General features: G+C 42.2%; 1 protein-coding gene across 2 annotated transcripts in view; it reads left to right on the top strand.

Annotated features, from left to right (window-relative positions):
* Positions 1-3,925: 3,925 nt before the first annotated feature.
* dcc (DCC netrin 1 receptor) overlaps positions 3,926-12,569 on the top strand; it is a 346,433-nt gene continuing 337,789 nt past the window's right edge. Inside the window, exon 1 of one of the 2 annotated variants that reach the window (XM_085794193.1) lies at positions 3,926-4,113. In XM_085794193.1, coding sequence (XP_085650319.1) covers positions 3,975-4,113 — 139 coding nt within the window. In that variant the 5' untranslated portion in view covers positions 3,926-3,974. The remainder of the gene's footprint in view (positions 4,114-12,569) is intronic. The other variant, XM_085794194.1, reaches the window with a different exon arrangement.

The following is a 12,569-nucleotide window of genomic DNA, read 5'->3' on the forward strand; positions in this document are numbered from 1 at the left end:
CCGATGTCTCAGTGACTCACTGACTTTAAACGTGAAACATCTTTATTTAGTGTTTTCTACTGGTTATTATAATCAGTCTGTTTGTTGAGAATAGCACACCTCCAGGTTAAACCCTCTAACCCACTAACACTAGTGTTGTAGTCAAGACCACCTAACCCAAAACTGAGTCAAGATCAAGTCCAAGGTCGGGTGAGACCAAGTCCAAGGCCGAGACCCAACCAATGCCAGACCATTACTGTATTCAGCGCCAATACTCATAATAATCATGTGGCTTGATATTTACATTTTTCCTACATACAATAATTGTATATAAAATCTGTACCATATTTAATTGAGACAAAGTTTTTCAGATGGTTACACAAGCATACTCTTTTGTAGAATAATTTACATTATCTTTACGTTGTTGAGTTACATTACATTAACCGAAGTGAGTGAGTGACAGAGAGACATTTGTGGTTTTAAAAAATGTCACTGCAGCTGTGGTCTTGACTGGTCTTGAGAAAAACAAAAGTCCAGCTTGACCGAGACTGAGACAAGACCGAGTAAAACTGTAGTCGATTCTGACACTGAAGGAATCCAAACCAAGAGAGGCTGACAGCAATGGCACCACGCTCTTTCACTAAACACCTGCATTTGTTAGTGTCACCGGAGGGAACAATCTTCTTCTATAAAATTTGAACCAATACCCAACATGATGAAGAAGTGTCAGGCCCACTCTTGCATCCCCACATCACTGAGCTCCTGGTCTGTTGATTTTCCTGGAAAACATTTGCTGATTAAAATTAAGTGGCTCAGTGAGTAGTGGCACAGATATATTCAAATTTATGCAGAAAACCAATGAGGAATATCAGTTTAGAAGACTTGAGGAATGCATCTACAATGTTTGACAGGTGCTGGGCAGCTGTCCTACCTGTGGCCACTCAGGCTGGAAGGAATTACACAGTACTGAGTGTTTGTGTGACAGGTGGTGGTGGGGGGGGGGTATATTTTACCTTGATGATATATTCCATCAGTCTCTGCTCCATGAATAGCCTATATGAATCCTGTCTTGTCCTTCCTGTGAGATTCACAGCCTGAATGACCCCAAAAGGTCAAAGTGGCTTCATGCTCCACTCTTAGTTTCATTTTCATGATGAAACACCAGTCTCTTCAGTTTGGAAAAAGGTTTAATATCTGACATTTTTATTGATATGAAGGTGAGAAGGCCTTCACCACTTCTCTTCCATTAGAATTCAGTAAAGGACCTGTGTGCTCTCTGCAGTTTCCGCTGAATCCATTGGTGGGACCTGTGCTCTCGGCCCACCACCATGCAGCTGGATACAGGCATGTGGATTCACACAGGTTGGATCAGCCTATGATTTCAGTTTTTGGTTCCTAAGTTAACAACTGTTATTTTGTCAATTCAGTTTCTTCTCAACAATTTTAAGGTCTTCAGCAAAGATTTTCAACTCAAATAGCCTATATAATTTTTTTCATCAAGTTCCAACCTGAGTTTCCCAGATTTATGAGCTGTGTATGTTTCAAAACTTGCTTTCGTTTAACAGTCTGATAACTTTACTTATAATCATCTCTCTTATCGTATGTATTTACAAGAAAAAAATCTTAGTTATACTGTGCAGAAACTTTATCTCTCTTGTGAAGGTGTCACAAATGACAAAACACCTGTAAAATAACCTAAAGGCAAATGTATGTGTTTCGTTAGTTGTCTTTATGCTTTATTGATATCCATTGGTTTGTTATAACCATTTATAGTTGAATATGAAATTTCAGTTTCAATTTCAGTTTTTGTTTGCCAGCCACTGTTGCACGAAATTTGACTGTTAACAATTTTAAATAAATGTATAGTTAAGTGTCCAAACTATGACACTAAAGAAATAAGATGTAATACCAATATAAACAAATTATTTTAACAAGAAAGGGACAAACAAATATACTAAATAGTCAATATACTTTATATACTTGATGTTTTTGAGCTTCATTCTGTCATGCGTTTGTCAAGTTTCTGTACTAGAGCAGGTTTCTGTGTCTTTCCCAGTGTTGTGTGTCGCTTCCTCTTTTATTTTGAAAGTGTTTTCATGTTTTATTAGGCATCTACTTCCTGGTGTTGATTACCTGTCCCCGCCCTAATGTGTTTCACCTGTGTCCAATCGTCTCTCCCTCCTCTGTCTGTATTTATACCTCCCCATGTCTGTGTTTCTGTCTGTATTTATACCTCCCCATGTCTGTGTTTCTGGCCAGATCGTCCATGTCCTTCAATGATGTCCCCAGTGTCTTTGTACTTTGACTAATTGCCTTGTTTGTATCTGTGTCTGCGGCTTGTTGTTTTGGATACCTTTGCTCTGGTGAGCTATTGATTGCCTGTTTTGGATGGCCATGTTGGATTCCACTCATCTTGTGCATTAAGTTGTTGAGAACATTTTACTGAATCGTGCTTTTTTTGGGTTCACTTCATGTCCATGCATGACATGCCGTCTGAACAAATAAGAAGCCTCATTACACCCTCATTAATGAACTAAAATAAAACACACTTGGATAATTAGTTTTATTTAAAAATGCCTCTAAACATAACTAGATCTGCAGTGTTATAGGTCATATCTGGTAATAATTACGAGTTGTGTTAGTAAATGTTTCCAAATTGTCATAATGAGAAGTAAGAAAAACCTAAAATAACTGTAACAGTGATATTAAAAGCAGATCATTTTGACCCGTAAAACAACAACTCTGCAATAATTCGTCTTTTTAACAAAGAAAACAGAAATAAGTTATTTAGTGAATTATTTTGCTGATCATTATGGACCATGTATAGCAGTGGTTCCTAACCTTTTTTGGCTTGAGACCCTATTTTGACATCCCAAATTTCTGGCGATTATCACAATTTTTTTTTATTCAATTAGACATTTCAAGCGACCCCCTTTGAATTCCAGGCGACCCCACGTGGGGTCCCGACCCCAAGGTTGAAAAACACTGATGTATAGTCATGTATATATGTAGCAGCTAAAAGATTTTATTCATCCATCCACCAAACTACTGCTGTCTTTAACAATATATTAGGTAAAGGCCAATATACGCAAATCCCATTAAACAATATGCTATATTACTGAAAAAGGACTTAAAGTATTAATAATATTCTGTTTGTCCTTCATAGATGTGGCTTGTTGATCTGATGAGGATACCCCACCACCCCATACCACCAGCTGTGCGGAGTGTTAAAGTTCCCGGTGCGACCAGAGAGGGCAGGAGAGTTCAGCTAATCTCTTCCCCGCTTCTGCGCCTCCCTCCGCCGGGCTCCAGCTTCTCCAGCACACCGCTGCTCTCCGGGCTTTACCTCCAGCCCATTTAGATCAATGGCTCCATACTCCACCAAGGTGTCTCTACCCTCTCTCTCCCCAGCTGTATAGAGAGAGAGAGAAAGAGAGAGAGAGAGGGTTCGACTGTGTGCCTCCTCCCCCTCCTCCTCCTCCTCCTCCTCTCTCAGCCCTCTCCATCCGTCCTCCCCGACAGACTGAGCAGACCTCCGTGGAAAGCAGCGTGGATTTTTTAAACTCTCCTCCGCATGTATGTATGAATGGGAATCAGCCGCACCGCGCAAGAGTGATGGAGACTCTGCCCTCGTAGTTACTGGAACTTATCTGGCATCTGTAAAAAGAGGGAAATAACCGCACGCGCGTTTGTGTGTGTGTTTTTGGGGCTTTTCCTTTTCTTTTTTTTCCCTCTTTGGGATCCGAGCCCGACCGGGATCATCAGGGTGGTTGGTTTTTTTGTTTTTTGGAGAGAGTAGAGGTTGTTCCACCTCACCGTCCTCCTGACTCACCACTCGTATTTTATTTTTTATTTTTTTCCCCCAGTTAACACTTGGGATTCTGTGGAGGTTTTTTTTTTTTTTTCCCATCAGAGACCAGGCATCAGCAGGATTTGCGGGTGTGTGCGCGCGTCCCTGTGGCTTCTCGGGCGCATTGGGACTGGAGCGGGGCAGCATGGAGCTGGCTTGGGTTGGATGTATTGGTGATGGTTGGGAGGCGCTGGTGCTGAGGAGGAGGAAGACTGGAGGAGGAAGACTCTACCTGCTGCTGCTGCTGCTCTGCTGGCTGCTGGCTGCTCACACCACAGCGACCGGTGAGTGGGGGGGAAAAAAAGAGGAATATTGGATATGCGTGATTCCTGCCTGCGCCCTGCAGTGTGTATGTGTATGTGTGTGTGTGTGTGTGTGAGTGAGAGAGGAAGAGACTGAGACTGTGTGTGTGTGTGTGTGTGTGTGTGTGTGTGTGTGTGTGTGTGTGTGTTGCTGGTTGCCGCAGACCAAACGAGAATTGACACATTTGTTGAATCCCCCACCTCCCCTCCCCTCCTCTTCTCTTCTCCTCCTGCTTGCTGTGCAGACCCGGGATGATTCGGGTCTGACCGGGTCCAGCAGGGGTTTTTTTCCCCCCCAGGTTATGTGTGTGTGTGTGTGTGGTCACGGTGTGGTCTGCTGGGTTAGACTGGTTTAAATGGATTTGACTGGGCTTCAGCAGGTCTGGTGATGAGCTCGGGGCTGGTCTGTAGTCAGTGTGTTACTCTGCTGCTCTTTTACCTCCAGGATCCCTCAGTGCTTAGAATGACTGGAGAGGATGCCGGGCTGAAAAGCTGTTAGTCTGACTGGCTTATGGCAGCTTTTTACTGGATTTGATTTGGTTTTTGAGTGTTTCGTTGGGGCTTTATTGGGTTTTCACCTGACTTCTGCTGGTCTGATCATGTTGGTTTGACTGGGTTTAAAAAGGATTTCACTGGACTTAAGCGCTCTGCTGTAAGTTGTAGTGCTTTTTAGTGGATTTCACCTTCAGCTTCACCCACAATGGTTTCTCTTTTTTTTGTATTTGAATGCTACACTATTCAAGTTCAGCCACGTTTGTGCTCATCTGTTTCAACATAGTTATTGTGAGCAGGTCTGACTGGATGGTCAAGTGACTTTAACCAGGATTCAGCAGGTTTTACTGATCATTTGCCTGCTAACGCTGCTGTGGCCAATCAGACTCCTAGGCTCCAGGATGATCAGGTTTGGCTGCTCTGATTCTGGCTTGATGTGACTGTACCAGGTTCCATCTCTTCATCTTGTGGTTGACTGTTGGTTTTTTAGGGGACTGTTGTGAATTATAGAATCAATGCTGCTTCAGGTTCCCTTAAAACGATCCTGACAGATCAAGGCTGCTGCATGGTTTTCAGTAAAACACAATAATAAATTGCATAAAACAACAGCGTGATAAAGCTCAACCTGAACGTACAAGTGCATTCAGTTCAGAAAACTTTCCTTTGGTTTTCTCTGATTAACTTTAACCATCAACCTGATCAGGTTCTGGTTCTACTGAGCTCTTCCAACCTCAATGTCCACACTGGTCTGTTTTTTTATCCATTACCTCTGATCGGCACTACACCTTAGTTATCACGCTAACAGGATGTAACCTGCTGTAAGGCGTTTAGAACGGTCCTATTTTGGTTTGTTGGTAAGACTCTTTGGTTATATCACTATTAATGGAAAAAAATAAGCACTCTTTTTTATTTTTACCTTTTTTTAGAATTTCAAATGCAACAGATCTATTCAAATTATATTCCACTTTTTATATTGAACATTTTAACCCCAGAATTCCCCCCTCCCCCACCCGCTCCCCACTTTACCACCCAGCAGTGTGCTAGTTCAATAAAAGTTCTGTTAGGTCAGATATTTTTGCTTTAGCATTGTTTATCCTCGCTGTTGAAAGTTCCTGATATGCAATGTCCAAGACGTTTTGAAGCCAGTGAGTTTTTGAGATGTCTTGGGGAGGTTTCTGTGGACTTGCCAACCAGATTTGACCTGTTTTTCCCTCGAGGGAGAGCTGGGAGTCATCAGTCAGAAGGTGTATAGCAGGTTCCATTGGTAACTGTATCCCTGTTAGCGTTGCTATCGTGCTAATTAGTACCTTCTCCAATAAATCCCAAATCCCTGGACATTACCATACTAACAAGGCAAAAGAGCCAAAGGTTCCCTGGGGATGAAATGGGTCCGTAAAATAAGCACTCTTTTAAAGTTAGATGACCTTTGTTGTCACGGTCACTATAATAAACATGCACTCAGGATGCTTGTTAAGCTGAGGCGGGACGTCTCAGCTGTCGCTGGGTCTGAGATGCTAATGCTGTTTCTGTCTGTGTAAAATTGAATCATTTGTTCCATTTAGAGAATTCAGTCTGATTCCTTCCATCCTGCTCCTCTATCCCTTTTAATCACGTTTTTTTAAAGTTTTTTTTACACTTTTAATTCCCTCTCTTTGAAAAAGTTTGATCGTAAAACGTAATGACTCTTACTCAGAAGTACCAGCTCCTCTGAGTTGCTTTTGACACTGATTGTCGGTTCTGTCCCACATCTCAAAGCATTGTTTCAGAATCTTTGTTGCGTCATGATTTTGGTGATTGAACGCGGATCTGAGAGCGGCTTTGCCTGACTCTCCCCCCTCTGAGTCTCCTGCTGTCAATAAATTATGTCCAAACACTTTAATTAAGCTAATTGGTGGTAGGAGAGAGGACACACACACACACACACACACACACACACACGGTGGAGTGCCCCAGCTGATCCAGCAGCCTTGTGTGTGTGTGTGATAATTCCTCTGCAGTTCGGCTGTTTAATGCTCTGCTGAATATCCAGCGATGATTTCCTCCGGCCGAGCAGGAGCAGAGTTAATGAGTGGGTAGAGAACCTGAGTCCTTATAATGGGAAGGAGCTGTTTGTCAGTCACTGGTGCTGCTGCACCGTCACACCACGGCGCTCAACTCCACCACTCCATTACCACAGGAAATCCAGGGGCCATGTGAAGCAGTCCAACACCCAAGTTAACTGACTACCTGTTAATAAGATCACAGAACCGAGGAGAGTGTATGCCGCTGATCTGAGTTCATCTATAACCAGGTTTTTACTCCAGACAGAACAGCTGGGAACGGCACTGTCAGAAACCTGGATACAGTATGAACAACATTAACAGACAAGTGGTTTGCAGCTGTGAATCCTCTACATCTGTCATTTCAAGAACACACACACACACACACACCTTTTATGTGTGTCTCAGTGAGAGTTGAGCCAACTCAGTGATTAATTATTCAGTTAACTCCGAACAACACATTTGTATCCACTTTTAGATGTCCATACACCTGTTTCTCACCAGAAAAGAAAGAAGATATGACAAGAAAAACAAGTGAACTCGTCTGTGCTCCAGATTTAAAGGAGACATATTATTCCCCCTTTCCACAAATTAAAATAGTCCCCAGGTGTCTTAAAGACATGTCTGTGACATGATTAAGTCAAAATACCGCAAGGATCAAACATCACAGCTCTTTTCATCCTCTCAAAACAGCCCTGTTCAGAACGGCTGGTTGCAGTGCCTGTCCCTTTAAATGCAAATGAACCACTGCTTGCCCCGCCCCTTCTACTGGTACCAGGTAGGGGTGGTAGTATGCAAATTTGAATCCTAGTTACATCACTGGAAGACAACTGAGGGAACAGCTCGTAAAACCACATGGATTTCAACCTAGGGAGCCTGAAAATTACAGATTATTTTGTCAATTCTCACATTTTGGGGGCCAAATCTGTTAAAGAGTCTTCAAAAAGTGGTATTTCCATAATATGTCCCCTTTAAATCATCTTAATTTTCATTCTGTGCAGACTGAAAGACAGAAGATCCATCTATGTCTGGATCCAATAATTTTTTTTTTGCAACTTACATAACAGACTTATTCCAAATTAATTCCAAACACATTACATGATATCTGTATCCAGAGTTGTGGGCTCCATTTATGATGTTGGATATCAGTTCAGATTCATAATTCTGTGTCCTATAGAATAAGATTTCCCCCTCTAGTAACTCCAGAGGGGACGATCTTCACTTCATTATCCTCAAACTAAGTGATCCACTCTGAGTGTAACTTGTGCCAAACGCTGCCACACACACATCCATCCATTAGCAAACTGCATAGGGCCCTTTAGAAGCCAGGGATACAAATACTCCAACTCCAGCAATTCTGAACTGGATGAAGAGTTGAGCCTGGGACTTTCTGAGTGTTAAGTAACAGTTGTCGTCTCCTCCACTCTCTCATTCTTGACATTTTCCTTATGTCCACCACAATCCCTGCTTCTAAGCCTCTTCAATATATTTTGACTGACTCTGACTGTGGCCGGTTTCACTTTCATCATCATCATCACAGTGGAAAACTGGAGCTTTGAGTCACAGTATGATCTGACTCTCCTGGTTACAACACTTTTAACTGCAGAATATTTTATAAGTGAGGGAGGTGAAGTTTTTTTCCCCCCTCATCTATCTTTGGAGCATGAAAAATGGATGATTTCTGAATGGGCTACTGAAGCGTCGTGCTGCTGCTCATCTGTTCAGTAAATGTATAAACTTCCATTTCAGGTACATTTTCCCGGTTCTCTTTCGATAAGTTGCTCCCACTGCTGTCAGTCTGCTGCACACACACTTATAGGAAATATAGACACATCGATTACTCCCCTTGCTGGATGCTGGACGGTTACATTTAGATTGAACTTCAAGCCCCTCATCACTGAAATAAAAGGGGATCAGCGGAGAGATGTCGAGTCTGTTTGATAAAACTCAGTGTAGTTCCTCCTCCTGCCACCAGGACGGCTCACGGGCTGTCCAAATGAAGATGGATGGAGTGTTGGAGGAAGTGGAGCAGAGGTGAATACATCATCTTTGTTTTTGTTTTGGCCATGTTATTAGATTATTCCCAATGAGCTTTAACCTCCATGATTCATCATTAACGTCAACACGAGACTGAGAGCAGAGTTCTTCTGCAGCTTCACCTTCACATTTTACTGGAGAGAAAGCAGCAACTGTCAGCTGACAGAGACAACGGTCTCGGAGAGAGAAACCGAGTGAGACACGTCCGCAGCGGCAGAGAAATAACAGGTGTGCTGGCTGATTGCTCACTTAGGTTAATTAGGATGATGATGTCACACAGCAACACAAATTAATAAACAACGCTCACGACAACCCAGGTAAGCAGAATGCATCTGGCCTACAGCTGCATGGGCCGCACGTTTGTGGTTCCTCTGCAGGGCCGGCCCCAGCCTGCATGGGGCCCTGGGCACAATTTTATTTTTGGGACCCTCTATTACTGCCAATAATACTTAAAGCAGATATCAGTGGAATGTTTTTGTTAATATAAGTCCTAAATAGTCCTATTTTTCGTCAGCAATCACTTACATGAAGTATTTCAGCCTAAACACGAGTCTCTCCGTCACTCTGCTCTGCTGTAACCCGAGGAGAAAATTTTCCTTGTGGGATACAAGTGTTATCCAATGAGGGGAGAGAACGGCATGAAGGGCTGTGTGTGCAGCCAAGGGATGCGCGTGAATGTGGTGACGTAGCACGAGGACCAATTGATGCCTGACAAGGGCGGGGGCTGCTAACTCATGGTGCGTTCAAGGAAACTCGTACTTTGTGTTTTTCCTTCCTGTGAAGTCATACCAGTTCGATCTGGTACGAGTTCACGGGTCGGAAGTTACGAGTGGCCGTTATAGGGAACTTTCACAGACAACAGGACGGTAAAAACACGAGCTACGGGTTACCTGGAACGCTACCAAGTCGTAGTTGTGACTTGAAGCTGTAACTTACGGTTTCAAAAGCCTGCCTTGAACACAGCATTAGCCGAAACGGCCGTGCCACTGATATCTGCTTTAATAATATTATTGATCATTTACACACTACTACAAACTAATTTAATTTTTTCTAATCTGTCATTATCCTAGCCTGGAATGTTTTTACCCATCTATGGTTTTTAATCTGAAATTGTATCAAATTCAGACAGAAGTGCAGTCTGGGGTTGGTTCATTTAAAAAGCTGAAATAAGAGAATTTGGACTTTTTTTTTTCTTAAAAAAAACAACTCAAACCAATTATTAGATTATCAGAATAGTTTACGATTAATTTAATAATCGATTATTGTGCGATTAAATCAATTAATTGTTGCGGCTTAGATGAATAAAAATTGTACTAGTAGTCTACTATAGTGTACACTATTTAGAAAGCTTATGTACTGTAGAGGCCTTCACTCCACTAGTCCCCCAGTGTTCACTGTGAACCACTTGCTGTGATAAAAACCTGTTTATGAGGACTTGTGTGTTTTCTGCAGCACTAAGCGATGTTCACAATCCTCTTTCGTATCTGTCGTCCTTGTCTCTGAGTGCTCCCGTCCTCATCGTATTCTGCTTCTCTGTGAGAATCACAGGATTATCAGCCGACAGCTGAGTGAGTTTTCTCTCTTGTCGGCTTCTCAGCACGTGTGTGTGTGTGTGTGTAGAGGGCGTGGCCACTTGAACAATGCTGTATGAGTCAGAACTGTGTTAGTATTAGGACTAAGCAGATTTGTCTTTGAACCTTTGTCTTTATCCAGAGGAGGATTTGTTTTCACAAGTATGTGTGTTGTGTGTTGTTGTGTGTTCACATTCTGCTCATTTATGATCCACTGCCAACTCTTTAGTCAGAATAATACCTGGCTACACTCATCTCATATCCTTTTTTTTTACATTTTCATTCATCTTTTCTTCTAAATAAGTATAATTGACATGGAGAGGTGTAGTGGAAATCTTCTATTATTTCCCCATTTTCTGAAATACACAATGCTGGTGTTTGTTTCTAGTTACATTGCATTTCAGTGTGTATTACGCAGTAAATTTATATTAGTAGTTTTAATCCTGGTGTGTTTGCTGGAGCTACGTACATCACAGTCTTTGCTGAATCTCCCTTGCACGTTTTTTCAATGCTGCTGTATGAGATGATGATTTTAAACAGAATTTTTTTCTTTTGCTTTGCTGCTTCACTTAAATACTGTTTCCCATCTGAGGATCCTGAAGAATTGTTTGTCTTTTTTGAACATTCTTTTTATTTCCGTTCAGTATGATTACAGCTTGAGCAAATCCGAGATTTTTTACATCAGCTATAGAAACTGACATAGCCTGACATAGTAAGAGAATACAAGCGATATATAAAAGACAATTTGACAGACCTGAACATTAATATCAGTCCACCTGATGCACTTGCAAATTCTCCTTTCATCTCAACAAACAATGTATTCCTATTGGTCTTGTGGTTAGCACTGCAGTCTAGGGCCCGACCGATATGGATTTTTTGGGGCCGATGCCGATGCCGATTATTAGGGGGAAAAAAATCCGATAACCGATTAATCGGCCGATTATTTATTTTTTTTATATAAAGTTTTACAATTTTATTAATTTAAGTAATATATCTACATATATTATATAATATATAAATTAGGGCTGCCAAATTTTCATTGGTCAATTGGTTGCAGGAAAAAACAACAACATTTGGAGTACTGTCTTGTCAAAATTAAGTCAAAATCAATGACTGAACTGTGAAAGGCTATAGGGCTTTTATTTTGAAGGGCCAGATACAGGAAGTCATGACACGTGACACTTTTTTGTTGTTGTTGTTGTTTTTACACGGCAGGCGGTCTCTCTCTCTCTCTCTCTCGCTCTCTTTTTTTTTTTTTTTTGAAAAGCGACTTTTTCCGTTTCTGGTTTGTTGAACTTGAAGTGGAAGCACGTATCACCGCTGTTTTCAATGTTTAGCGGGTGCTGCCGCGAGCCCCGGTCCCACAGCGCTCAGTGTGTCACGGAGCAGAGACATGATTGTCCCGCTGCAGTCAGAGACCCGCACCGCCGCCCCCCCGCCCCCCACACAGCCTGAGCTCAGTCACTCACCCTCCTCATCCACTGTGTTTATTGATAAACGGGCGTAGCTACTGTACTGCCGGTAATAACTGTAAAACCCGACCGGCTTGTTGAATCTCGGACCCAACACGGCCGGAGTCACGAGCATTAATTAATTAATTCACAACCCGACCGGGGTGTAAAAAAAAGAAAAAAAAAGCCAGCAGCAACACTGGTTTTGAGACAGTTAACAGTTAATCAAGTTGTTAATAAGCTGTGTGATGTGTGTGAGTGACTGACTATGGCGGAGCGTGTCCTGCTGCAGATCAGTCACTCTGCTGTGTGCTGTGAGGTGGTTAGTGGATGCAGTTGGATGCGCCCTCTACAGGATAAATAACCTAATGTCGGGGGATCTTTTCAAATGGGGGAACATTTTCAAAGTAAAACCAAGTCTTATTCCCTGCATTTTATTTCTGAAAATATCGGCGACAATCGGCGAGTTTTGGCCGATTACCGATTATTCTCAAACGGGCTATAATCGGCCGATTTAATCGGCTCGCCGATAAATCGGTCGGGCCCTACTGCAGTCCCACAAGACTGCGTTTGGTTATAGAGTTGAACAATAATGGAAGGTGGTCGACTGGACACTTTCTGCTTCCCAATGACTTAAGTTTAAGGGGCAATTACACCTCCCTTAAGAATATGTGAACTTGGAATGACTTCTTCTAGGAGCTGAGGAAGCTCAGTAGTTAAACTACAGCCTCCTAATCAAAAGAGTCGGTGCTCAACCTTCTTTTCATCCCATTGCATTCACTTTCATCTTATTACTTATTGTCCCATCACACATTTTATTCTATTTACACATTTGTCTAATCTAATAA

This window comes from Trachurus japonicus, chromosome 12, assembly GCF_045865225.1.
Source record: "Trachurus japonicus isolate A0001 chromosome 12, Traja_1.0".
Lineage (NCBI taxonomy): Eukaryota > Metazoa > Chordata > Actinopteri > Carangiformes > Carangidae > Trachurus > Trachurus japonicus.